The sequence below is a fragment of the Gallinula chloropus genome, assembly GCF_964237585.1.
Source record: "Gallinula chloropus genome assembly, chromosome: 4".
Taxonomy (NCBI): domain Eukaryota; kingdom Metazoa; phylum Chordata; class Aves; order Gruiformes; family Rallidae; genus Gallinula; species Gallinula chloropus.
In genome coordinates this window covers 44,943,253-44,971,187 of record NC_140088.1, presented here as the reverse complement: position 1 = coordinate 44,971,187, position 27,935 = coordinate 44,943,253, and the positions used below count along the sequence as shown (strand labels likewise).

The 27,935-nt window shown below is 44.4% G+C and overlaps 1 protein-coding gene across 1 annotated transcript; it reads right to left on the bottom strand.

Annotated features, from left to right (window-relative positions):
* PSEN1 (presenilin 1) lies at nt 1-27,742 on the bottom strand (the record flags this gene model as incomplete). The annotated part of the gene is made up of 12 exons (XM_084263417.1): nt 27,733-27,742; nt 24,735-24,878; nt 22,166-22,204; nt 18,461-18,717; nt 17,082-17,223; nt 12,378-12,445; nt 9,840-10,060; nt 6,534-6,632; nt 5,139-5,225; nt 4,106-4,279; nt 439-557; nt 1-156 (listed from the first exon to the last, which is right to left on the bottom strand). Exons 2-12 carry the CDS (start codon nt 24,816-24,818, stop codon nt 1-3), a joined length of 1,446 nt encoding a protein of 481 aa, XP_084119543.1. The 5' UTR covers nt 24,819-24,878; nt 27,733-27,742.
* Between the last annotated feature and the right edge of the window lie 193 nt (nt 27,743-27,935).

The following is a 27,935-nucleotide window of genomic DNA, read 5'->3' as shown; positions in this document are numbered from 1 at the left end:
CTAGATATAAAACTGATGGAACGCTAACTGGTCCATAAAGGGTTGCACCAAGTTGTCTGTAGCAAAGTAAAAAACTAGCCCAAAGGTTATGGAGATTGGAAGCGCTGGTAAGGCCTTCTTAAAGATGGCAAGAAGCAGAAGTGTAAGGCACAGGCCCTGAGGGGAAGAAAATAAACAAACAAAAAACAAGGAGAAATTAGGGAACTCTGGTGAGGAAAAGATTCTCTATATAAACACAAACCCCACAGAAATACAAGATACAGTTAAAGCATTCCTAGACTATAAGTATACATGATGGATGTATGACAACAGCTGAAGCCCTCATCAGCTTTCAGTCAGGCCACCAAATAAACAAATCCTAAAGAAAAAAGGCGGTTACAACTTTGTCCTAGATGAACAATAAAAACTGTTCCTATTATCATATGACATCATACTCACAATTAATATGGCCACAAAACATGCTAAAGTTGTATTCCAGTCCCCGCTTGCTGTTGCAGAGGCTTTGCCAACAAGGACACTGTAGAAAATGAAGTCTCCTAAACCTAGCTTTACTCCTCCTGCAAAAGCGAATACGTGGTAGCATTAAGCATCAGATAGTCTACTAATACATCAGCAATTGTCAGAGAGTAATACAGATTTACATCATGTATCAAAACCTGCTAATGAGAGCTTATTATTTTCAGAACTATCAGTTTACAAAACAGTATCAATCCCTAACCAAGTGATAAAGAAAAACCCTTGTGCAACAACATGTCTTTAGGAACATTATACCACTCCATTAATTCATCCTATAATTAGAATTTTTCTGTATTCCTAGTCTTCTGTACATGTAGGAGAATACTGTATATTGTAGTGAGTATATTTTGTGTACCAAGCCAGATATTTGTAATTATATTTATTGGTGAGGTGCTCACTTTTGGTTGTCATGTCATATTCCACAGACTAGTGAAGTACAATTCCTTTAAGCTGGCTGAGGGAGGGGGAAAGCAACTAAGACATTTGTAGATGAGGTTTTATTTGCCAGTTCGAAACTTACACCCAGCAAAATATTCCAGGGCTCTCCCAGTTTTCCTACAGAATTCTTAGTAAGGTTCTTCTAAAAAGCACTTGTGTGCAATTACAGAGCATATCGCAGAGGCAAAAAAAAAGAACATATTTAGTCCAAGATGTGAGGTTTAGGAAAACTCGTGAGTTAACATCTCATTCTTTTAAATAGCAGTTACCACCCCAGCAACAACTCTGGGAGCATAACACTCAATTATTTCTGCAGGCAAAATAATGAAAATGTCCCAAATGCCAGTTCACTTTCTGAACTTTTAGTCCAAGATACTAAGTCAGAGAGGCCAGCTGCAGGTCACCAGCTGTTTTCATCTGGCCTGTTTTTCAGTTTGTCACCAATTACAGTCCAGCCCAAAACTCATGTAGAGTTCTGAGAGGAACTCAGAGCATCAAAACAGAGGTGTATGCCTGGTTGATCACTGAGGGAGGGGGAAAAAAGGGGAAAAAAGGGGGTGGGGGGAAAGGAGGAAAAGGAAAAAAGGCAACCTTACTGCCTTTCCAATATATAGTCTAGAACAGTGAATTCATTAAGAGGTCTTAAGCACTAAAACACCCCTTTAACTGCTGAAATAAAACCTGGATGCTTCCTTTCAGTGTGACAGAACAGCAGGCAAAGGGAACTGCTGCACAGCACAGAAAGAAATTCTCCAAATTTCTAATAAGCTGCTCCAAACTTCTAGTAAGCTAATGCTGGCTGACAAGTCAGACTCGATCACTGCACATCTGTCATTACTATTTCTTGTAGGAATACAGAAAGGAGAACGTTATTTGTCAGATCAGACAAGAGGTTTGGTTAACCAGTTAAATATCTTAAAATAGCCCAATTCCTAGAATTTCTGCATCTTAACATTACTTCACTCAGCTCTAGAAATGAAAGTGCATTTGCAATACTCACTAGATTTAGAATTTCAAGGACAAAGTAAATTCTAAAGTTATTATTAAAGTAGAAGTGTTTGTATTTTTAAAGAGAGGAGCACCTGAGAATCAGACAAAGCAGTTGCCTCCACTAAATACAGTAGCATCACATGGGGAGAGCAGTTTGTCAAGACAGGCAGACCCTAATTTATTTACAGCTTCGCAAATCTAATGCCAGCTTAAACTCCAACTGGAAATCACGAGTCTGTTCAGACAGACATTGAATTTATGCTCTCCAAAGATACTGCACCTCAGCAAGATGCTGGAGAAAAATAAACAAGCCCACGGCATCCTGTGTTCGTTTCAGTCTCCAATTAGGTTTTAAACATTGCTTTTGCAGGGTGGATTAAAGTAGTTTGACCTGGAGGCAAAAAAAGTTACTGACTACATTTATGGCAGCAGAAGCTAATGCAACTGACTGTAAAATTGTCCAAAAGCAGCTTGTGCTGTTGAAGTGTTGAGTCTGAAGATCAGCTTGGCCAATATTATTGCTAGTTAGACACTAACAAGTCAATTGGACCTGCTGCGATTCATCCGAGGGTGCTGAGAGAGCTGGCAGGTGTGCTTGCCAAACCCCTTTCCATCATCTACCAGAAATCCTGGCAGACTGGGGAAGTTCCACTTGACTGGAGGCTGGCAGATGTTACCCTCTGGAAGGAGGATCCGGGGAACTACAGGCCTGTCAGTCAGACCTCAGTCCCAGGGAAGATCATGGAGAGGGTCATCTTGGGAGCTATCATGCAGCACATGCATGATGACCAGGGGATCAGGCCTAGTCAACATGGTTTTACAAAAGGTAGATCCTGTCAAACTAACCTGATTGCCTTCTCTGACAAGGTGACCTGCTTAATGGACAAGGGGAAGGCTATGGATGTGGTCTACCTGGACTTCAGTAAAGCCTTTGACATGGTTTCTCACAGCATTCTGACTGAGAAACTGGCTGACACTGGCCTGGACAGGTGGACCCTCAGCTGGGTTAAAAACTGGCTGGATGGCCGGGCCCAAAGGGTGGTGGTGAATGGAACCAAATCCAGCTGGAGGCTGGTCACGAGTGGCGTCCCCCAGGGCTCAGTACTGGGTCCAGTCTTGTTCAACATCTTTATCAATGACCTTGATGAAGGGATTGAATGCTCCCCCAGTAAGTTTGCAGATGACACTAAACTAGGAGGAAGTGTTGATCTGCTTGAGGGTAGGGAGGCTCTTCAGAGCGATCTGGACAGACTGGACCGATGGGTTGAGACCAACGGGATGAAGTTTAACAAGTCTAAGTGTAGAGTGCTGCACATGGGACATAATAACCCCATGCAGCACTACAGGCTTGGGGGAGGTTGGCTGGAGAGCTGCCAGGCAGAGAAGGACCTGGGGGTGTTGGTTGACAGCAGGCTGAATATGAGCCAGCAGTGTGCCCGGGCAGCCAAGAAGGCCAATGGCATCTTGGCTTGTATCAAAAATAGTGTGGCCAGTAGGTCTGGGGAGGTAATTGTGCCCCTGTACTTGGCATTGGTGAGGCCACACCTACAGTACTGTGTGCAGTTCTGGGCTCCCCACCATAAAAAGGACATTGAGGTCCTTGAGCAAGTGCAGAGAAGGGCAACCATGCTGGGGAAGGGGCTGGAGGGCAAATCCTATGAGCAACGGCTGAGGGAGTTGGGGATGTTTAGCCTGGAGAAGAAGAGGCTGAGGGGAGACCTTATCACCAGCTACAACTACCTGACAGGAGGGTGTAGAGGTGGTCTCTTCAGCCAGGTGACAGAAGATAAAACAAGGGGAAATGGCATGAAGCTGTGCCAGGGCAGGTTTAAATTGGATATTAGAAAAAAATTTTTTACTGAAAGAGTTGTCAGGGCCTGGAACAGGCTGCCCAGGGAGGTGGTTGAGTCACCATCCCTGGATGTGTTCAAAAAAAGGGTAGATGAGGTACTCAGGGATATAGTTTAGCACAGGATGGGAACGGTTGGACTCGATGATCTTCCAAGGTCTCTTCCAACCTTGTGATTCTGTGAATATTATTCACTCCTGTAGCAAACCTGAAGGCTACAGAAAAGCAACTCCATGTATTTCTATGGGCACGACAGTACTGATCATGAGCAAGAAGCAGTTCTCCAGTTTGCTATTAGTACTCCATACTCACGTTCTTCGGGGTCTTCACTGGTTTGAGAGTTACTGGGTAGAGCCTGAACAGCAGCTCGTGACTCAGGCGTTGATTCGATGGGTCCTATTCTATTGTCTCTTTGTTGCTGCCATTCCTGACTAAAACCACCATCGTCTGCTTCAGCACCTTCATTCTGAGCCTGGTTTGCCGGAGCTCAAAGGAAGACAGACAGTTAAGACCTACTTCAAAAACCTGCCTTCTAAAATGTGACAATCTCTCCACATGTAAGATCACAGGAGAATGAGGAAAAAACCCAGGTATCCCGTAATATTTAGCAAGATTTAACACTGGCACACACCATTACAAGACATTCTTTCCTAGGATTTTTAATAAACAATCAGGAGACAACGTGCACTCTGCGGTCACAGCACCTACGTGTTGCACTCCAGTCCAGGTACTCAGGAGTACTTTGTTAGAAAAGAGTGGCAGTTCTGTGGTGACCTGATTTAAAGGTCACAGTTTAAGGAATTAACTCTCATCAAATATTTCATTAGCTTTTTAAGTCACTTTTGACAGCCTAATTTTCCAGAAAAATAGAGAACTTTTAAGTCACATATGCATACATCCCTCCAAGCATGTTAAATTCAGGAACTCCACTCTGCTTTAGTAACACATGTAAGCAAACAAGCCCCCTGGTTTTAAATAATGGCTGCACAGCCAAGAGGGCCAGGCACTCTTCTGTTCAATAGAAATGAGTTAGCATTATGCTACATTACACCATATATATTTTATCATCCCAATCTGACGGGCAATTGAGCACAGTCAATAGTTATCTACCCAGAGTCACTTCAGCACCAACATCCTGGATCCCAGAAAAATGAATGCCTGACCATTAACGGCACAGTAAGGGAGCAGTTTGTGAAGTCTTGACAGATTCATCATTCCTAATAAATCTTCCATGCTTTCAGACTTCTATGGCAACCAGGACACTTAAAAAGCCAAGAAACATGTCTCCAGAAACATGTATTCTAAGAAAATGACAACTACAAAGGCTTGTCAAAGAAAAACTCACCTTGTTTATCATAAGTGGAGTTTTTGGAAGCTTTCCGTTGAGCTTCTGGATCTTCCTCAGCCATGTTCACCAGCCATATCATTGTTGCTATTACAAAACCAAAACAACATAGCTCATCATGTCCTCAGACGTATGTGATTCTGAGATAGTGTTGGCATCAATCTTCCTTTTTTTTGGATACAATTATCTTTCACAACAGGCAATTTTACTCTCATTAAATCACAGTAATATCTGGAATACAGCCAGTACTAGCTACAACATGCACTTACGGGATTTGGTGAATCCAAGTTTTATTCTTACTAGATTTTGAAAAAAATAGCTATAGCTGTTGCCAGAAAAATTATTTCTATATATGAGGCTCACTTTGAAAATCCCAATCAACAATTTAGCTACTTTATTCCATTAATCAGTGTCCTGGTTAATTCTGGCCTGGCCAGAACCAGGACAATCAGCTCCTTTATCTGCAAATAAAAAGGTCTACCATGACTGGCACTGAGGCAACTTCAATTCAGAGGTAGCATCTGCATCCATGTTAATTGTTCTCTGCCCCAACCATCACAAAGAATTCTCCAATCTGGAGGCTGAGCAAGTGACATGTTGTCACACTTAAATACTGTACTTGAATTCAAGTTTGTGGTTTCTCAATGTTAATCTCTCCTTCCACAAAACAGAACAACAGGCAGTTATGAACAGTATCAGTAAGTCATAGCAAGAGTGGCAGATAAAGAAACCCTTCCACTTTCTTCTCTCTAAACTCCTTCCTGAAGTAGCCAATCAGTCTACAACACACCTCTCCCTGTGCAGGCATCATGACTCATGATTAACTGATCTCACTGTTTATCCATACGATCACAGCTAGTGACACAAAACTTCAGAAGCACGTCAATTACATACTAATTGGTACAAGGGTCATGACAGCAATTTGCATTCAGTAGGTTAGTTTCTGCTACTGCTGGGACAGCAACATATCAAGAAAAGACAAGCCCTGGTGAAAGTAATTCTGTAAATTAATCTCCTCCTGGCAATTTCTCCCTTTCCTTCCAGTAACACACTGGAATTTAAGCACTGGAAGATGATAAATATTTTTATATAAACAAGTGCTCCCTTTGAATAGTCTTGATTTCCAGCCTAAGGCCACACTTGTTTGGCCAAAACAAGGTGTATTACCATTTTTCCTGTTTGTGTTCTGTAACAAAACATGCTGGGTTTTATCTTGAAAGATCTTAGCCAGATGATGTTCCACATTTTTGAGTCAACAGTCAAACTGAAGCCCAAGTAAACAGACTAAGAATTCCAGCTGACAGGCATCATTAAAACAGAGAAAAATGAGAATAATCACTTCAGCTGAGCTGGTGACTAAGTATTTAATGTAAATATTTAATGAACTATACTTACAGGAGTAAATAAGTGCTGGGAAGAGAGTTTCATTTCTCTCTTGAGCTGTTTCAACTAGCATACGGAGAGGACCTTTAGGACACAGGACAGCAATCAGATCTGAAAGGAAGAGCAACAGATCTCACCCCACTGCAGACAGACTTCTAAGATGCTTGTTCCACAACGCTTGCAGAGACTGCTAATAAGATCAAATGCCACCCTGATCACAGGCTTCTGAGAGCGCCACAAGTCAGTACCCTAGAGTAATACTTTGTAGTTTTCTCCGTTGTACAGCCTGTTTTACATATTGCTATAATATGCATAAAAATTCAAAGAGAAATGAGGTTCCTCACTTACGTTCTACGCAACTGCAAATGCAGTGAAGTTTGAGTGGGGACCTGCAAGTTGAAAGCAAGGAACTCCCAAAAGCCACTATTCAGTGATCATCTTGCAAACACTCAAGCTTGCTTTCTACTATCAAAGCTTTTCTTAACCCAAGTTTAATCACAGAATCATAGAATGGTCTGGGTTGGAAAGGACCCCAAGGATCATACAGTTCCAAGCTCCCTGCCACAGGCAGGGCCACCAACCTCCAGGCCTGGATCTACACAAGGCTGCCCAGGGCCCCATCCAACCTGACCTTGAAAATGCTAAAGCAAATTTAAAGACAACAGGTAAGTGAGGTTTACGTAACTTTTACAACTGCCAATTTATTCTCAAAGAGGAAACAAAGGGAATATGGATGTTAAAAGTTAAAAAAACAGGCTGATGAAGCACTGCAGGAAAACGCTGTGTTTGCAGAGATCTGAGAGGCGTTCAGACACTTTTACCATAAAAACCCAACAGCTTTGGGTTGCTTCCCTCAGTTCTTGCTCATGGGACAGTGTATGAAATGGGGTGAACAAGTAAAAATTAATTGAAAAGCAAGTATTTGCAAAATAGGATGACTGTACAAGTCACTCCTCCAGATCAAAGCACAACAGTTAGAAAAACAGAACTATTGGATGCTCTGCTTGTTTTTTCACCTGAATGTTGACAGTTTGTTAATGAACTTTGCAACTCTGCAAACAATCCCCGCTACTTTTTCCTTGTCTTGCATACCTGGACAGGAAGTTTTAACGTTTGCCTATTAACCTTGCTGCTATCTTTGTTGTCCACTCACTGTATGCCTCCAAATTTATTTAAAACAGGACCTGGCAGGGAGCAGTTGACTTGTCAGGAGCTGTACGTTGCACTGACCGGTCCTAATGCACCTCAGCACTGCTGCTGGTCCTGCTCAAGTAATGAATTCTTAAGAGTGGGGTCACAGTTTTTTAAGAAGTACCTCCCCATTACACAAAACAACCAAGTTGTAATAAGATTTGAAGAGTAAATTCATTTTGCATCTAGTGAATGAAGCCTGGATGTTTGGGATACTCAGATTTGTTCCAGTCATACGGAGGAAGGAAGTGGGGAGGAGGGAGGGGAAGCTTTTCTTAATGTGCCTCATGATCCATGAGCACACACAACAGCTATTTTCCTCCCTCCGAAAGAAGAGGACACCACACCTAAGGAGTACACTGACCTGCCAGAGCTAATAATATCTTACTAATTTCCACACTTCTACAGACATGGAGATTCTCAGTCTTTATCATTATCAGTTATTATTTGCAGTTGATACAACAGAAGGAAAGGAAGCCATCCAGAAGGATCTTGACAGGCTGGAAAGGTGGGCCTGGGTGAACCTGATGTGGTTCAACACTGACAAGTTCCAGCCACTTGGGCTGGAAGAATCCCAGACATAGATACAGACTGGGAAAAGAGCCCCTGGAGCACAGCCCTGCTGAGAAGGGCCTGGGCGTTCTGGGGCATGAGAAACTTAACATGAGCCAGCAGTGTGCTCTTGCAGCTCAGAAGGCAAATGGGATCCTGGGCTCCATCAGAAGAGGGGTGGCCAGCAGGGACAGGGACAGGACTGTCCCTCTCCACTCTGCCCTCGCGAGGCCCCAGCTGGATCCCTGTGTCCAGAGCTGGGGCCCCAATACAAGAAAGATGTGGAACTGTTGGAGAGGGTTCAGAGGAGGCCACGAAGATGATCAGAGGGCTGAAGCACCTCCCCTACGAAGAGAGGCTGAGGGAGCTGGGCTTGTTCAGCCTGGAGAAGAGAAGGCTGCGGGGGAACCTCATTGCAGCCTTCCTGTCCCTGAAGGGAGCAGAGAAACAGGAGGGGAATCAACTTTCTAAAAGGGTAGACAGTGGCAGGACAAGGGGGAATAGATTAAAGCTAAAGGAAGGAAGGTTTAAATTGGATATTAGGAGAAAGTTTTTTACAGAGAGAGTGGTGAGGTGCTGGAAGGGGCTGCCTAGAGAGGTGGTGGATGCCCCGTCCCTGGAGGTGTTCAAGGCCAGGTTGGATGGGGCCCTGGGCAACCTTGTATAGATCCAGGCCTTGGGGTCCCTTCCAACCCAGACCATTCAATGATTCTGTGATCAGTGACTTTCAGAGTACTTATTCATCACACTTAGATCCTTTCAAAAAAATTCAAGTTATGAACCCATCTTCATGGATATCCTCAGCTGTGATGTTTTAATTCTGCTTAAGCAACTGGAATTTAGTCCTGTCTGGGAACTAAATCAGTATTTGGGATATAGAGTGATCTTCTTACAGATAGTGTCCAGTGCCCTCTAAAGCCTTATGAAAAAAGTACATCCAGGTGTGTTTCAGTCATCATTCTGAAAAAGCATATTAAAATTCGAATGAATTTTCTTTAAAAAAAAATAAATCAAGGAAACGGATCTCATGACTATATCCTTCTAAATGCAAAATTACTCTGAGCAGTGAAAGCTGCCTTTAATCCTTCCCTGCTTCCTTCTCACTATATTATTAGGCATCGATCAGGTTGTTTCTGTGTCCACAAATTAAAGCAACTCTAAGTTGGACAGATCTTTATCTGTACAGGACTGTACCCAAAGAACAAGCTCCAGAATTCTGAAAATAGAATAATTTCTGAAAATTCTCAAGAAAATGAGAAGCCTTCATAAAAGAGATCAAAATGGTGATAAAAGTCCCATTTCTCCCTCTTACTTCAATTCTCCCTCCCAATGAATCTAAAAAATCCTGAAAACATAACAGCATCACACAGTCACACAAAGTCCTTGATGGCCGACGACTGATCTCTGTTTAGATCATGATCTTATTTCTGAAGTCTGTAATCTCCTTATCCACTATTTGGGATGACACCCACACACATTTTTTTAAGGTCTAGTCAGACAAAGAGATAAGTCAGGGAATAAATGAAACTCCCTCCCCTTCCAATAGCTGTTACCATGCCTTGCCCCAGACCTTACCATACACCGAAATGACAGCCAGGATAAGCCACGCAGTCCATTCAGGAAGGTACTTAATGAATACCAAGGCCATGAGAGCACTTATCATAATGAGATATGCCTGCTGGAGCCGAAGAGGACCTTTCCAATGAATACAAATCATTCCCACAACACCGAAGTTCCAGATCATGAGTGCCACTGTGATGTAATCCATGGCAACATTATAAGTCTTAAAAACCTCACTAAAAAAAAAGAAACAAAGCAGAAAAGAATATGGACTACATTTGCTTAAAACAATGGGAACAAGCTTCAGCCCAACATTGGGCTTTTTAAATGTTTATATTCAAGGTAACAAATGCAAAATCCTACCTCCAATCATCAGCTAACTATTATTCAAAAAGCTGTTGGCCATGAGCCAGCAGTGTGCCCTGGAAGCTAAGAGAGCCAATGAGATCCTGGGGTGCATGAAGAGGAGTGTGGCCAGCAGGTCAAAGGAGGTGATCCTCCACCTCTACTCTGCCCTGGTCAGGTCCCACCTGGAGTATCGTGTCCGGTTCTGGGCTCCCTGGTATAAAAAAGACAGGGATCTCCTGGAGAGAGTCCAGAGGAGGCTACGAAGGTGATTAAGGGCCTGGAGCATCTCCCCTATGAGGAAAGGCTGAGTGAGCTGGAACTGTTCAGCCTTGAGAAAGGAAGACTAAAGGGGGACCTTATTAATGTTTATCAATATTTGAAGTGTGGGATGCGGGGGGAAATGGCCAGCCCCTTTTCAGTGGTCTGTGGGGACAGGACAAGGGGCAATGGCCTCAAGTTGGAGCACAGGAAGTTCCGCACCAACATGCGGAAGAACTTTTCCCAGTGATGGTGACAGAGCTCTGGTACAGGCTGCCCAGGGGGGTGTGGAGTCTCCTTCTCTGGAGAGATTCAAGACCCGTCTGGATACCTCCCTGTGCGACCAGTCCTAGAGACTCTGCTTTGGCAGGGGGGTTGGACGGGATGATCTCTGGAGGTCCCTTCCAACCCCTAGGATTCTGTGACTCTGTAATGTAACCAGTATTGGCTTCCCACCAACCCTTCCACTTTACTGAAAAAAACTGTGATTAATGTTCTATTTCCTTCTCAATCGAGGCAGAAATTGACTGGGAAGGCGGTTACTGCAAAACCAGTCATTTTTATTATACTTGTGATTTTTAAAATCCAGAAGAACTTGTGAGGTCATAATGGATCTCTGAAGGCATCCAAACAGATCCCTCTCTACCTACCTGCTGCCCGTGGAATTGAAACACTTTGCTAACTTCGAAGTGAGATATACATGGTTATTCTATTTTATTCTTTGCCACAAGCACTAAAGTAAAAAGTTTTCTTTTTGGATGACCCATGTCACTCTGTCACACCAAAAACGATAAACTAATTAAGAGCCTCAACAAGTAAAACCAAAATAGACAAATATGTTGTCACCAAGTTACAGACAATTTCAGACTGATCCAGGGAAGAAACGATTGTGAAGGCTCTTTGCAAATTCTGCTGCTACCTGCTCATCAGGCCACTAAGAACCTTCCAATTTCCATGATACTTTCCTCCTGGAAATTTCTCTTCCACAGTTGTTAGCTGGCCTTTTGCCCTGGTTTTGGCTAGGACAGAGTTAATTTCTTTCTAGCAGTGGATGGAATGCTGTGTTTGGGAGGGGGGATGAGAGCAGTGCTGATAACACACTGGATGTTTCTAGCTGTTGCCAAGCAGTCAAGGACTTTTCAGTTGTTAGTATTTCCCCACTAACGAGAAGGGAGGGGACACAGCCAGGACAGGTGACCCGAACTGGCCAAAGGGGGTATTCCATGCCAACTGCATCATGCTCTGCATAAGAGGGGGGAGGAGAAGGCGGCTCCAGGACCCATGGTTTTGGGGACAGTCCGGTTTCAGGATGGCTCTGAGCTGAATGGCCTGAGCTGTGTGGTTCAGTGAGAAACTGTACTGTGTATCACCAGTTTCATATATTTTGCTAAAAAGTCCTGCTAATATTATTATTATATCTATCTCTCTGCTATCCCAAGTAAACTGTCCTTATCCCAACCCGTGAGGTTCTGGTTCCTGGGGTTTTCTTCTCCCTCCCTTTCTCCCTCTCCTCCCTCTTAAAGAACAAGTGGCTGTGTGGTGCCTGGCTCTCAGCTGGGACAAAACTGCGACACCTTTGAGAAGTACAGCATTAACAGGAGGCCCCTTACTGCCATCTCCTATAATTGGCGTGCAAACTCACTGGTCACTCACTGGACCCTCTGCAAAAGGAAGGCAGCACTGCTGTGAGGCAGAAGTTGTTAAGTTATCCTGTGGAAGACAGCTCATTCTGGTGAGGCTTGTGATGGACAGCTTCTGTAAAATATCAGCTGCACTGTAACCCCATAAGTTACTCTCTCTTTTACATGAACCTATATAAAACTAAAGATTTTATTGCAATAGCTCACTCACTACCATTCTTGTTAAGATTCAAGGGCTACCTCTAAAATAAATACATACACAAAGTGACCCATGAAAAATGGCATATTAATGCTTTAGTTCACTTACCCCAGGTAGATAAATGAGAAAAAGAAAAGCAGCAAAAGAGAAGAAATGATAAGCCAGCCGTGGATCACCTGGGGGGTGTGGGGGGAGAAAATCAGTAAGTTTTTATATACATATATAATATATATTTTAAAGTTAATATCTACTTAAAATGCTTGAAAGTTAATTTTCCTTTTTAATTAAAGCAAGAAAATGATATTCAGGTATCTCTCTGTCTGGTTGTTGCTAAATTCATATTTAGTCTATACACATTATGCTATTTCAATTACACTTAAGAGTTTTAAGTGCTTTGTGGTCATTCAATAGAGGTTCTATACAAGGAGAACTACTGTGTATATGTCTTCAGGCCATTTTGATAACTGTGGCATTATAATGTCAGTATCCAGCATTAACACAGGTGGGATATATGACCTATTCTTGTGCAATTAGAAAGTTTGCTGATTCCAAATAATTTTCAAAATGCAGTTATAGAATTAAATGCTGGAACACAGCAAAATATGCAGTGTCATCTGTTGGAATTCAGAATCTGCGTGTTATCAATGAATGACTACATAAGGACTTCTGTATTGCCCATTGATCATCTATAGACATAACACCTAATTCTGATAGTAAAGCAGATATACAAGCCCAGTAATTTAAGAAAAAAAAACATTCAGCTGTACTGATCAGGGGGACACATAGATTTAAACCAGAAACTGACAGGTGCTCAGACTTTGCACCAATGGAAGTGCTTACCACTCTCTGAATTGAGAATAGAACAGCTATTTCTCAGATTTTCAGCACAGAAGCTTTACATACAAAATCAGAGCAAAGACCACAAGAAACTCAAGCTGCATAAGAAATGCTGCTTCGTGTAGATGTGCTTGGTGGAAAAATTAAAGAGTTAGATCAGCTCTGTATGTGCTGCAGATCAAAGTAATAAGAAACTGTTGAGGAATTGTGTTATTTATTTTTCTTCTTCTGAAAGAGGTAGAGTAGAATGCATCTTGATGTGCATTTTAAAAATATATATTACAACAGTTAATTGAAAAGCAAACCCCATATGCACAGACTGCAGGAATTACATTTGCATGAGGCAACCAAGACTTTCCAGCAAATTAAGAATCTAGCTATCAGGAATTTAGTACATTTAGTCTAGTATTAAAGTTTTCTTAAGCATTTTTAAAGTTCTCAGCAACTTTTGAAGCATTTCTTCTCCTTCACACTGACTTTCAAAATAGGTTCAAATTTAACCTTCACTGAATCACAGAATGGTAGGAGTTGGAGGGAACCTTAAAAACTCATCTAGTCCAACACCCCTGCCAGAGCAGGATCTCATGTGGGGTTTGAACATCTCCAGAGGAGACTCCACAGCCTCTCTGGGCAGCCTGTCCCAGCACTCTGTCACCCTCACTGTGAAAAAGTTCCTCCTTATATTCACATGGAACTTCCTCTGCCCCAGCTTGCACCCATTACCCCTTGTCCTATTGCTGGCCATCCCTGAGAAGAGCCTGGCTCCATCCTCCGGACTCTCACCCTTTACATATTTATAAACATTGATAAGGTCACCCCTCTTCTCCAGGAAAGAGGCCCAGCTCCCTCAGCCTCTCCTCATGAGGAAGGTGTTGCACTGCCTTCATCATCTTGGTGGCCCAGTGCTAGACTCTTTCAAGGAGTTCTGTGCCCTTCTGGAACTGAGGGGCTCAGAACTGGACACGATATTCCAGTCTCACCAGGGCAGAGTAGAGGGGGAGAAGGACCTCTCTTGACCTATTAACCACCCCCTTTTTCTCATACACCCCAGGATGTCATTGGCTGCCTTAGCCACGAGGGCACATTGCTGGTCATGGTTACCCTGCTGTTCCCCAGAACCCCCAGGCCCCTCTCCCCTACATTGCTCTCCAACAGGCCAGTCCCAAACCTGTACTGGTGCCTGGGGCTGTTCTTCCCCAGGCACAAGACCCTATGCTTGCCCTTGTTCAATCTCAAATTCAGCTTAATAAAACCCATCATTTAACTTGCTAATCTAACAGATTGGTTCTCCACATTTTCCAGTGTATTCTGAAAAAGACTTAAGATATCCCCACATGTAATAAGCATGGTGCCTCTAAAGATACTGCAGGGAAACTGTCTCACTTCCTCAAACTGCCACCACTCATGGGGGGGGAGGGGGGGGGAACCCCCATACTAAAGCTGAAGACTGATAAGTACCTGAAACAGAACCCAGCTTCCAAACAACTCGTAAAGCTACCTAGATATCTAACTAGCGACCTAACCAGAGTAGCTGAAGCCATTTTAAGAAAGCAGCAAAGCAAGATGTGTCATTCCTTTTAATGACAGTGTGGCTTCTACCTGTCGTTCCTCTTTTTGTAGTAGAAGCTCTTCAACTTTACCACTTAGAAAAATACTGTGAACACCAATGTTTCATTCTAGTAAAGAGTAAAACACTAACAATGTCAAACACCAAGGCCACGGCCCAGCTAATGTCTACACATGCTTTGAATAACGACTGCCACCAGCATTAAAGGAGGTAGTTTCAAGAGCAGACATAAGTTGCTATTTTACACATAGATTTGTTTTATTCTCAGTATATATTTCATTTGCTCTAGCATTTTCCAGATCATCAGCCTCTTCTCATCCATGTTTCCAAAGTATTTCTCAAAAGTTTTGCCCATCTTTTTCCTAGCAGGATGCCATGACAAGTTTGTTGCCTTCTAATCAAAGAATTTTCATTCTTTATTTGACAATAGCTTCAGCACTAATTGACTGCTGGTAGAGGGTCAGCTTTGCCTGCTACCGCTTGAATAAAAACTAAGGATTGCAGAATGCAGAGAATAAAAACCAGCTACTGCAGCCAGATTTTTGGTGTTGGACTCTGTGATCTCTTGGGGTCCCTTCCAACCGCTACAATTCTGTGATTCTGGTTAGACAGACTAAAACAATGAAGGATGTAGAGCATAATAAAATATGTTAGAAGGAAAAACTAGTCAAATTATTAGATATGAGGGGGAAGTTTTTTACAGAGAGAGTGGTGAGGTGCTGGAACAGGCTGCCCAGAGAGGTGGTGGGTGCCCCATCCCTGGGGGTGTTCAAGGCCAGGTTGGATGGGGCCCTGGGCCAGTGCAGATCCAGGCCTGTGCAGATCCAGGCCTGGAGGTTGGTGTCCCTGCCTGTGGCAGGGGGGTTGGAACTGTGTGATCCTTGGGGTCCCTTCCAACCCAGACCACTCTGTGATTCTATGAAATGCAATCGGCTTTGAAGATGCTGTTTCTGGTTAGAGTTAGAAGCTAGAATCAGGATCACGCTTAGCTTGGTCTCCTGTGTTTCTCCTGCATGTGTTAAGAGCACTGAAGCTGAAATAGTACTTCCTTTCTTCAAAGGACTTTTCAGATAAAAATCTTGTAAAGATAAGCAATTTTTCACTACCAGTTGGAGACCTAATGTTCTTCCATTGTAAGTTCCATTTCCCATAATCTAGACTACATCAGAAATATAGAAGAGCATGTAAAATAGAAATCAACATATAGGTAGCCACACTGTGGTATAGCAGCATAGAAACACTACTGACAATTCCAAACCCAATTATTTCTGTCAATAAGCATAAAATATAAAATACAAGACATTTCTGTTGTCTAATCATTCTAACCTTTTAGTACAACAATTATTTTTCTAAGAACACACAGTGCTTTGTAAGGTCCAGAGTGAAGCCAGAACCATGAAGAGCTGAGTAGAACCTAATTGATGCCTTCAGTGCCTGAGGAGAACGGACTGGCTGCCAAGGAGCCTAGCTGAAGTATGTCAGCTACTTGATTTCATTAGAATGAATAGAACTGACAGGTTAAAAAGAAAACTCTGTCAGTCCAGGTTTAACACCACACTGTAATAAAAGAGAAGGTCCATGCTTTAAAAGAAAATCCCACTATTCCATGTAGATTCAGGCAAAAATCATTTCCCCAGTCACTCCACAGATACTCTGTAAAGAGGTTTCACTCACAGCTATGAAGGTAAAAATATTCCACACCCCCTATTGCATATAAAGTGGCACAAAGCTTTGTACTGGTACATGGATCCCACTGCCTGTTTTACAGCTGTGAAACAGAGTCAAGGTCCTGGCTGCACCCTGGGAAGTTTTATTAGGCCAGGCCTTGTCAAACGAGTCATAAAGACCAAAAGACAACCAGGAATTTTCAGGAACAGCTCTTCCCAGGCAGGTGACGTGCAATTATTTATGCTAAACCTGGACCTGCCTAGATCACATCACTGTATAACTGAACCCTTTCACGGAAGAGCCTTAGAGTCCTTGTGTTTGCGTGTACAGCCACACACACATCACGCTGTGGGGAAACTTCTATACTGGAGACAGGGTGGAGAGAGGTGAGCCCCCAAAAAGCCCCTGAAGTCCTGAACGGATTTCAAATTGTTGGAGAAGGTCTGTACTGGTATTTCTTGAGCATAGAAGTTATCAGTACATGGTATATTTCACAGGGATAGGAAACAACGTCACCCTAATTCTCACTGACTAAACAGCCAGCAATGGGAGCGCTGGGCCTTTTCCCTCCCTGTTGTCAAAGGAACAGAAGCCACAAAATTGAAACAGGGAACCCAATCACCAATTCTGCTACTTTTGCTCACTTATCCTTGGTAACACTTCATTTTGCTCCACTCTCCATAATCTATATAATGAATAAAACTGGCAAAATGACTCACGTGGACAATATTCACACTCACCTTGTAGCACCTGTACTTGTAAAGCACAACCAGGAGTATGGTCATGACAATGATCACGCTGATCATGATAGCCGCGTTGAGGATGGAATTCAGGGCTCTCTGTCCTACCGTCTCCGTCTCTTCTGTGAAAGGAGTGTAGATGCTACAACAACAGAGAGTCAACTGAAATGCCACTGAATGCACAGACATTTCTGAGATGCGAGGCCAACATCAAATGAAATTGCAGCAATCTTTCAATTCAGAGCTGTAAAAGCAACTTGTTTTCTACTTAGGCAAAATTTGAAAGGCAGAATATTGTCATATTAGGTAAATGTGGGGTTTTTTTTTAAAAAAATACCTTAGAGGACTTGCCTCTCCTACAGTCTTAGATTACTGTTTTCTGCTCTGTAAAACAAACAAAACCCAGACCTCCACACTGTTTGCTATGATTAATCACACACTAAGCATCATTATCACCACCAGACCTTTCTAAGCACACCATCTAGTGGATTTACGATGAAAGATTCCCCAGAGATTTCAATAGAACAATGTAGGGGCCCCAACTCTCCTTACAGAACTCAAAACTGGGGTAAAAGCCCCCTTTGTTACAGTGAAGAGGGGGGAAGAGGTCAAGAAAGCACTTCTCAAATAAAACCTCAATATTTCTTTGATCAGCAACTTTGATAGTGAAAGAGAACTCTGTGTCATATTGAACCGTTTTATGACATGCTTATATTGCACAAACATTTCCAAGCCGGACACACTTTGAATCATTTTGTCTAAATGTTTTCGCAGTGGAACATTTAGACTGATTTGCTGCAGGTTCTGACAGGTTCAGTGTCCTTCCTTTGTCTCCTTTCTCTCAAAACAGATTTCACAAACTGCTTTCTTTTGGCAACATTTTTAGGGGGAAAAAATTCTGTAGAGGAAACCTGTCAGGAAAGTGTCTGTAACTACAGTAGAGGCCAACTTCATAAAGCTGTCTTCCTCTTGCATTTTGGAAGTAACCTAGGTTACTTCACTGAAATGAGTAGGTTTTTCCTTTTCCAAAATCTTTGTGTTTTACCAGAGTTCAACTGAAATGGCTTTGGTTTAGGATTGAGTTTATTTTATAAATACCACAGGGCATGGAAAAGTTATCAAAATCAGGACTAGGATCTGAATCAAGCAGTAACAAACAAGACTAGTCACCAGACGAGACAACAAATGTCACCAGTATCACAAATATGTAGTCTGGTTTCTGGAAGAAACAAACCACAACTATCTTCAGGCTGCTGAGGGAGAAAAGGGAGGCAAGAGGGAGTTCACTGCTTGAATTAGACTCCTTAAGAAATGGAATAAAAGGAAGTTATCTAAGTGAGTCCATTAAAAACATGGGGGGGAAAAAAACAGATACATACAGCTGTCCATCCTTGCGTGTATAGAAGCTGACAGACTTGATGGTTGCAACAACGACCACCATGCAAAGTGTGACAGGTACAAACAACATAATCACATGTTTTGCTCCATATTTCAGCGTCAGCTCCTCATCTTCTTCTTCATCTTGTTCCACCACTTGCTGGATGTTGTTTTGTGGCTGCCCATTGGTCTCAGACTCAGGATTGTCATTTCTTCTGCGGTCGCTGGTATCATGGCGACGCCTTTCACTGTTATCATTCTGCAAGGCATTAACATCTCCTCAGCAACTACCCACAACCATATTCTTGTGCACTGAACTAAAGGTATCCTGAGGGGGGAAGGTGTAAGGGAATACTTACTACTTGCTGCAGCAAGGATCTGAACAGTAGTAGCTAATCGCATCACAGAGGTACCAGAAGAATGGCAGCACAGGATAACATTAGAAGCATTTATATTAAGAACAGCAGCAGCTCAAAGTAGGCCTGGCTGCATATAAAAGCCTGTACCCCCTTTCCTTTCAATGCAGTTCTAAAAGCTAAAGAAAGCCAGCATTTCCCTTTGCCCAAACTACAGCTGATACAAGGGCGTATGACAGGAGACTACTCACAGCTTGACAAGACCTGTTCCTAGAAATAATGCCAAACAAACGCTTATGGCCCTAACTCCACAAAAGGCTGGAGAAAAGGTCTACTTTCCTGACTGTGTTGCACCCACCACAGCACACTACCTAGAATATCTATTAAAAAATGGGGGTTTCATGCAGAGCTGTGTTGTGAGAGCTGTAGTGAGAAGAACGTGACAGAAACAGTGATCAAACACAGATAATTCTCAGTCTTTACGCTGAGATTTGATCGCAAAATTTTAGCGCGATGAGCTAAGTCTGTAGGTTCTTTCCCTCCCTCTCCCAGGGATACCACTGCCACATCCTTTCACTGACACTGAAGAAATATCACCACCCCTGTCAACAAATATGAAAGAGCTTCCTGGCCTTCCTGATGCTGCTATATGGAACAAGAAGGCTATCATTCATACACAGAGGTAAACCGTCAGCAGAATTAAGGTTAACCACAAGCAAAACCTGGGAGCATCACTTAGAAGTGAGTCCTGCTCTCCTACTGTGACAAACCTTTTTTGTTCCCTTGTCCTGGTTCTGGACAGGCCAGAGTAAATCTCCCACAGCAGTCAGTCCAGTGGAGCTGAGTTAGCTCAGGCTGTTTCCACACCACCTGACACCACTCCCTCATAAAAAGGGCTTGTTGGGGAGGGATGCTCCTGGGTGCGTCTATAGCAGTCCAAGTGTGGCTGTGGTGTTGGGTCCTTGTGCCACGCAGCACTCTATAATCTGTAAGGTATTCTGTGTTATCACTGGGTGTGAGTATAACTGGCTGTTACTGTTCCCCTTTCATGGTAATTTTGTCAGTAAACTGTCCTTATCCCAACCTATGGAGGCTATGGCTGTTTCTCCTCTGGGAGTGAGCAAGTGTGTGGTGCTTAGCTGCTGATAGGGGCTGAAGCTCCACACCCCTCCCCAAGAAGCCCCCTCAAGAGTGGGCATTTACCTTTGTGTATGTTGTGTGCAGGTAGAGAGAACACAACAGGAGAGTGCTCTACATTTCACCTGTTCTGGACTACGAAGCAATAAACCATGTTTATCAGTCACTCCAAACAAACCCTAAAGTGTGACTGTTCATACAGACTACTCTGCTTTCCTTTCGGTATTACTCCCATGGCCAAAGTCAATGCTGCACCCTTCCTAGTCCCTTCAGTTGAGAGGGTTTATGTAAGAGATGTAGCACAAAGATTTTTTTTATTTCTTACAAAATGAATCTCATTTCCTCAGAATTACTTCATTTACAAACAGCTCAGCCTGAGTAAGTGCATTGCGGCAGCTTTACGTTAACATCTACAAGAAACCAAAGGAAGATACCTTTTGCAGTCCCTTTAAATCATAGAATCACAGAATGGTCTGGGTTGGAAGGGACCCCAAGGATCATACAGTTCCAACCCCCTGCCACAGGCAGGGACACCAGCCTCCAGGCCTGGATCTACACAAGGTTGCCCAGGGCCCCATCCAACCTAGCCTTGAACACCCCCAGGGATGGGGCATCCACCACCTCTCTGGGCAGCCTGTTCCAGCATCTCTCACTACTACCTTCCCCCTAATATCTAATCTAAACTTCCCCTCCTTTAGCTTTAATCCATTAAAACATCACTCAGCTTTAGCAAAACTGCTCTAGACATTAAGACAGGGCATTGAAAATAAACTAATGAATGTCTGCTTAAGTACTCTCATGCAGGTAATCTTTTTCCTTGCATATGCAACGTTAAAATCTTATTACCTGATCTTAATGACATTTCCAAACAGAACTGCTGACTAGGATCGCATTAACTCAGTGCAGTCTTTCAATAAACCAATAGTAATTTTGGAGAATCTTTATACAGAATTTTCCTAGCCCCAGCCTTGGAAAAGATAAGCTGTTAAGTACACACTCAGGAACTCGCAGGAGGCGTTCAAAAACACTTAAGTGATTAAGGAGTCCCTGGACTTTGAACTGCAAACACTGACACTGCTAAAATCTTGGCTGAAGCTTTACAACTTCCCCAACTTCTGAAGTATCTGCTGTTACCAAACATTAGGAAGTAACAACACACACCAAATGCTTTGCCTATGTACTCCTTTTTGTGGTAACCTCAGGATCAAGCTCAGAAAAGTTTCAAGAAAGTACGCTTTATTTTTCAAAAGGGAAATGGAATATAGGGGAGAAAAAAATATCTAGTATTATCTTCATTAAACAATTAAAACTAGCAAGCACCCAGATTTTTAGAATTAAGGTTTTAACCTTAATTTGAATTTAGTATTAAAGTATGTCCTGACAAAGATTTTAGGTTCAATATTATTTCTTACTAAGTTATAAAATCATTATAAATCACTCAGCATTTCGCATAAACTCTTTGCATACAATTATTGTAGGTCAGAAAGAGACAGGAATGTGAATGTAAATAAAGATATCATGCTTAATTATTCTGAAATGCTGGCTGCAAAACCTCCTTCTGTGTGGATTATATGATTGTGTGGATTATCAGATGCAACATTTTCCACTTTGGTAGTGAAATCTCGATTTATTTCAGTCCACAGCAAGACAACAATAAGCTTACCTATCTAAATAGACTACTTAAGATGATCATAAGATGATCACACTATATTGGAGATGATCAGAGCCTGGAGACACTTCACAAACAAAGCAGACCTTGCATTCAGGTCTCTACACACTTGCAGAACATGTTGCTTTCTCTCTGCTGTAAGAGCAGCCCTGCACGAGGGAGTGCTTGCCCCTATCTTAGGCATGGAAATACAAAGCATAAAATACAAATCTAGGGCTTTGCAAAACAAACACAAAAGCAGCCAAAGGAAAAGCCCAATTAACTAGCACACCACTACAAAAACCTCCAAAATCAAACATAAAGAGAAAAAAATTATGAAATTAGACCAATATTTACTTTTTTCTTTTCCTCTCCACTAATTAGGACCAAAGACACAATCACAAAATGCCTTTACATATTAAAACATAGTCCACCGAAACAGATGAGCATCAAAAGAGTTGCTGTAAATAGGAGAAAAAAGTCGCCCTTCAGACTGCTGAAGCGTGTCTAAAGACGACATGCGCGTGCCCCGCTGCTTAAAAGAACAAAGTGCACTCGTATCCTACCTGATCAGTATTAAACAGAGCAGAGGCCATGGACTCTTGCTGAAGTGGAAGCAAAGGAACAGACTCTTCACTTTCCTCAGACATAGCTAAAAGTGAAAATTCTGAAACTAAAAAGTCAGTAACACCTGTTGTGACACCGTAAGCAAACGTAAGTTATGGACTACGCGCTTTCAGGTGAACAAACAGCATCAAAAGCAAATGACAGGGGTTGTGTTTTCTTTATTTCCTATCAGGAAAATAGTTAATAGCAAACCCAGACCAATGCCCCTGAAGCCCAGAGATAAAAAAACCTGGCATATTCAATTAACAGCTTTTATTAAATCCAGATTTATGCCTCAGGAGCTGACCCCTGGCCTGACTGCAGGCACAGACTTCACTAGTTAGTCTTCACACACAGGGGAGAAAAATCTTTACATGCAAGTATTGGTACTACATAGGAACACAGGATGAAAAAGCAGTAGTAGCAGCCATTCACCAGTACGGGCTGTCAGTGAGAAGTAAACAGAACCATCCACATCCACACCCCCGCCCCCAGTACAGGGAAGGAGCATCACTGAGCTATTTGTAAGGATGGCGAGCCCACAATTTATTGCTGAGCTCTGCCTTTTTCATCTGGCTGGCAGAAGCATTCAGTAAAGGTCCATCTCTCACCTGCACAACAGGGTAAGAGACTTTTCCTTCCCTCTAAAGTCAAAGCACAAAGGATGCAGTAAGAAAGTTTCCACTTTTCTATTTTTATCAAGGATTTCTATAACAGGTCTTACAGCTGACTGACTTTTAATTTGAAAAACAAGTTGTAAAAGACTTTGTTTTACTGACAGAGCAGGATGCTCATCTGAAATAACAGTTAGCATTTTTCAAAATTCTACTTAAACTGATGGATTGCATAGATGAGTTAGAGCAGGGATCAAAAAATACTTGCTCGAATCACAGGCTACAAATGGCCTCGCCCCACACGAACATTTCTGTGTCACAAGGAAACCTGATAGTCAAGAACTACAGCAGGAACAAAGAGCTGAGCGTGACAAATCCAAGAGCCTGAGCACCACCCCCAAAGAAATCATCTAACCTTGGTTTTACCAAGGCATGTACAGTACAGTGAGTAGAGTTTTAGCAACAACTGCGTGCTCGGGTCTTCCAAAACAATCGTATGGAACTTTATGGTTTGAGTTCCCCCCTCCCATCCCAACACCTCAAGAACTCTGAGAGCACATTGACAATTACTCACAAGTAAGACATGCAAGTACTGCTCTTCCTGCTTAGGAGCAGTCCTCCAGCAACTGCAACAACAAACCCCAGGCTTCGATCACTACCTAGACTACCTTAAACAGGAGAGACCTGTGAGTCAAGCCAACCACAGCCAGGCTAGAACAAGAGAGCTCACTAAATCCCCTAAAGGTCAGTGGTTGTCAGGGACCATTGGAAACCATGGTTTCCATTTTTCTTATTTTCTCCTTGAGGGCTTGATCACTCCCAACACCACTTCAAACTCAAGGAAGTCTTCATAGAATCACAGAATGGTCTGGGTTGGAAGGGGACCCCAAGGATCACACAGTTCCAACCCCCCTGCCACAGGCAGGGACACCAACCTCCAGGCCTGCATCTACACAAGGTTGCCCAGGGCCCCATCCAACCTGGCCTTGAACACCTCCAGGGACGAGACATCCACCACCTCTCTGGGTAGCCCCTTCCAGCACCTCACCACTCTCTCTGTAAAAAACTTCCCCTTAATATCTAATTTAAACCTTCCCTCCTTCAGCTTCAATCCATTCCCCTTGTACTGCCGTTATCTACCCTTTTAAAAAGCTGATTCCCCTCCTGTTTCTCTGCTCCCTTCAGGGACTGGAAGGCTGCAGTGAGGTCCCCCTGCAGCCATCTCTTCTCCAGGCTGAACAAGCCCGGCTCCCTCAGCCTCTCTTCGTAGGGCAGGTGCTCCAGCCCTCTGATCATCTTTGTGGCCTCCTCTGAACCCTCTCCAACAGTTCTACATCTTTCTTGTATTGGGGGCCCCAGTTCTGGACACAGGACTCCAGCTGGGGCCTCACAAGGGCAGATTAGAGAGGGACAATCCCCTCCCTGTCCCTGCTGGCCACCCCTCTTCTGATGGAGCCCAGGATCCCATTGGCCTTCTGAGCTGCAAGAGCACACTAGTGGCTCATGTTCAGTTTCTGATCTACCAGAATCCTTCTCACCAGGGCTACTCTCCAGGGGCTCTTCTCCCAGTCTGTATCTATGTCTGGGATTCTTCCAGCCCAAGTGCAAGACCTTACACTTCTCAGCGTTGAACCTCATTAGGTTCACCCGGGCCCACCTTTTCAGCCTGTCAAGATCCCTCTGGATGGCTTCCTTTCCTTCTGTTGTATCAACCACACCACTCAGCTTGTTGTCATACGCAAATATAAAACCCAAACTTTTTACAGAACATTTCTTTTGGCACTGCTTATCAGTCCGGACAGAGAAAGCTATTCCCAACAAACAGATTTCTAGAGATGGGAACTGTATTTCCATCCTCACTCGTTAATCACCCTGATTTAACTGCTACCAGGTCACAGAACTGTTTGTTACGTACGGTGTTGCTGAGGTGGTTATCAGGGAAGTTTTCTGTCAGCTGCCCATGCTGAAACTGGGGTAGGTGTGCAGACAATTCTGTCATTGGGGCTGTCCTCTGGAAAGCAGTTATTTCTGCACAAAACAGATTTCTCCTCTTGAGATGCTGAAAGGAAAAGAGATAGGTATATAAAGCCTTTGCTCCTACATGACCAAGTTCTCCACCTTCTCCCTACCCCGATTCTTAGGGCTCGCGCAGAACCAAGAAAACCATTTTCTACCTACACCGTGACACCAAACTGCATTGTGCATCTTCATCAAGAGATCACAACAGGGATTTTCCAGTATCAGATGCCTAGTCATTATCAAATTAGTTCATCAGCCACGGAAACAAGCCAGCACCAAACCCCATCGTTCGAAACAGCTCTCCATTCCTTCTTGGAGGAGCGCTTGCACACTTGCTCAAGCACAGCTCGTGTGCTTCTCATCACGGCAAAGTACAAGCTGATATGCTGGAGGGGAATCTTCTAGCAAGGATGGCAGAGTTACACGCCATTGTTTAAAACCTGGATGTATGCTTTAGAATCATAGATTCATAGAATGGTCTGGGCTGGTAGGATCACAGAGCTCCAACCGCCCTGCCACAGACAGGGACACCAACCTCCAGGCCTGGAGCTACACAAGGTTGCCCAGGGCCCCATCCAACCTGGCCCTAAGATCAACCTAGAGCTACGGAAAAAGAGCATTTCAGCAGAGCCTCCAGAGCTCACGTGCATTCATCTCCCTGACCGACAGGTTTTATGTAGCAGCTAAATGTACTTAAACATCCCATATGCTTGGAACAGCTTTATACGTGCTTCAATTAAATAAAAAGTCCTATGCTAGCAATTTCCTATGCAAACATGACAAAACCACGTGCTGCACAACAAAGGAGAATAAAGCAATGCAGGGGAAAGAGGAAGGAGGGTGACGCAAGCTTCAGAAAAAAAAAGGGTATTTAATGAGCAGGCCTCGATAAACCTCTGGTTTGGTCGCACAAACATAGGGACATGAACAAACCACTGCCTCAAGGGTGGAGTGCCAGTTCCCACTTCCATCCTACGTGGCTCCCACCACTACCTTGTGCCAGCTCCAGCACTCAGTCCTCTTCCAGCAGCCCTTAGGAAAATAGAAGAAAACAAATACAGGAAAACTGGGATTTTTTTTTTTTTTTTGACAATTTGGGATAATCAAGTAACATATGGAGGAATCTCGAAAAACTTATAAGAGGGAGGGTATCACAAAGCAAAGCCTCTCACTTTTGGCACCACCAAGCCACAAATGCCACAAGGCAACACCTTACGTCAAAAGTGAAGCCTGTTCTCAAGGATGCCAAGATGCAGAAGCTGTTCCTCTACTTACAAGTAACTACATATCTTACAAGACTAGTGCACAGCACTTGCTAACTTCATGGGGGATGTAGCTAACACTAAAGAGCCATTAGGAGGCAATACCAATTTAACAGGTCTGGTGGGAGTGTGCAGACTGACACTTCTGTGCTGGTAATTAAAAATAAAGCACATCTAATCTCAAACAAAATGAAATGTAAGATTGGAGGGAAATAAATAGGCATTGCGTTTACTTGTGAAGTTTTTTCTCCAGTTCTTTGGTTGGGCTCCACAATATAAATCACATTGATTTACGGCTGCTGTTGGAAAAGTTTTGGGTAAGAGGGCCACCACAAAGGAGTAAGATTTTATCAAAACATGAAGCATGTCAAAAATTCTAATTGAGTTATAGGAAAACAAAACACATAACCAAAAAGAAAAGAACCACTAACTCACAAAATCCAGTTTAAAGACCTGTAAAGAAACCCATGGCAAACTCACTGAACAAAACCCCAGTTACCAACGGCACCGGGAAACTGAAGACAGGGAGGAGTAACAGGCAGAAGAGGTGCACCAAAGCCTTAGTGAGTGTCTAAGGAGCCTCAAAAACTTGTGGCTGGTTAAAACAAACCCACCTGCAGACGCGAGAGCTGGACAACGGGTTCAGGCTACGTTCCCTAATAACTTTATTTTTACACATGTAAAGGTTCCCCAGCTTGAAGCTATAAATGAAGGAAAGGTCTAAACAAACCGTGCAGAAACAGTCACCAAGGGAAGTTTTCCTTGCCTGACCCGAGAAGGGGCTCACCCTGACATAATGAGGCTGTAAGCATTAAAATAACTTGTCTAAAAAGTGCTTCGCTGCTTCCTCCAGCTGTCTCCGGTAAGAACAGGAGCTACACCTGCAGTCCCCACGCACGGACGCCGAGCCTGGCACGCCGAGCTACGGCGGGAGCCAGCTCCCTGGCGTTCTCTCGGCTCCGAAGAGAGGCCCGTACCGTCCAACCCGCGGTTCTTCTCTCAAACAAGCAGCTGCCGCTGCTCTTCGAGGGGAGCCCCGGACGCCCCGCGCAGCTCGCTCGGCCGCGGCCCGGAGCGGCCTCGCCTCAGCCAGGGGATCGGCTCTGCCCCGGCTGCGGGAGATCCAGCACAGCACAGCGCAGCACGGGGCCCGACGCGAGGGGCTCCGCCGCCGGTTCCCACACAGGCCGCGATGGCGGGAAGGCCCGGCGGCGGGCTGCGGAGGTGTGTGTGCGAGGCGGAGACCAGGCCCCCGGCCGACCCACTCGGCACCCCCAGCTACCCGGGTCCGGTGCGGGCTGACCGACCGCAGCCCTCGCTCGTGTGTACCCGCGCCCATCACGGCGCCCCTCCGCCCGGCCGGAGGAGCAGCCAGGGACCCCGCCCCGGCACGGCTAGGCCCAGCCCGTGGGCGTGTGGCGCAGGGCTCCCGTAAACACGGGACGCGACGGCCACCGAGGCTCCTGGTCCGGCCGGCTTCTCGCGGGCCGCCGCCGGGCCCGGGGGACTAGGGGGGTGCCTCCAGCCCAGCTCCAGTTGGCGCAGCGCGCCCGCCCGGCCGTCGCCCCGCTCCCCACACACTACCCGGCCCGCCGGGAGCCCGGCCCCCGCCCCGGCCGCTGACAGACCGACCTGCCGGGCGTCCCTCCCGCAAGCTCCACCGCCGCCTCCTCGCCGCCCCGCAGCCCGGCCCCGCTCGCTTCCGGCCCGCGCCCCGCCCTCCGCTCCGACCTCACTTCCGACGGTGGCGGCCGGCGGCACCGCAGCGACCGCGGGAGCTGCCGGGCCCTGGTCGGGCTTCGTGGAGGTTCGGGCAGGGGCGAAGGTTCAGGGAG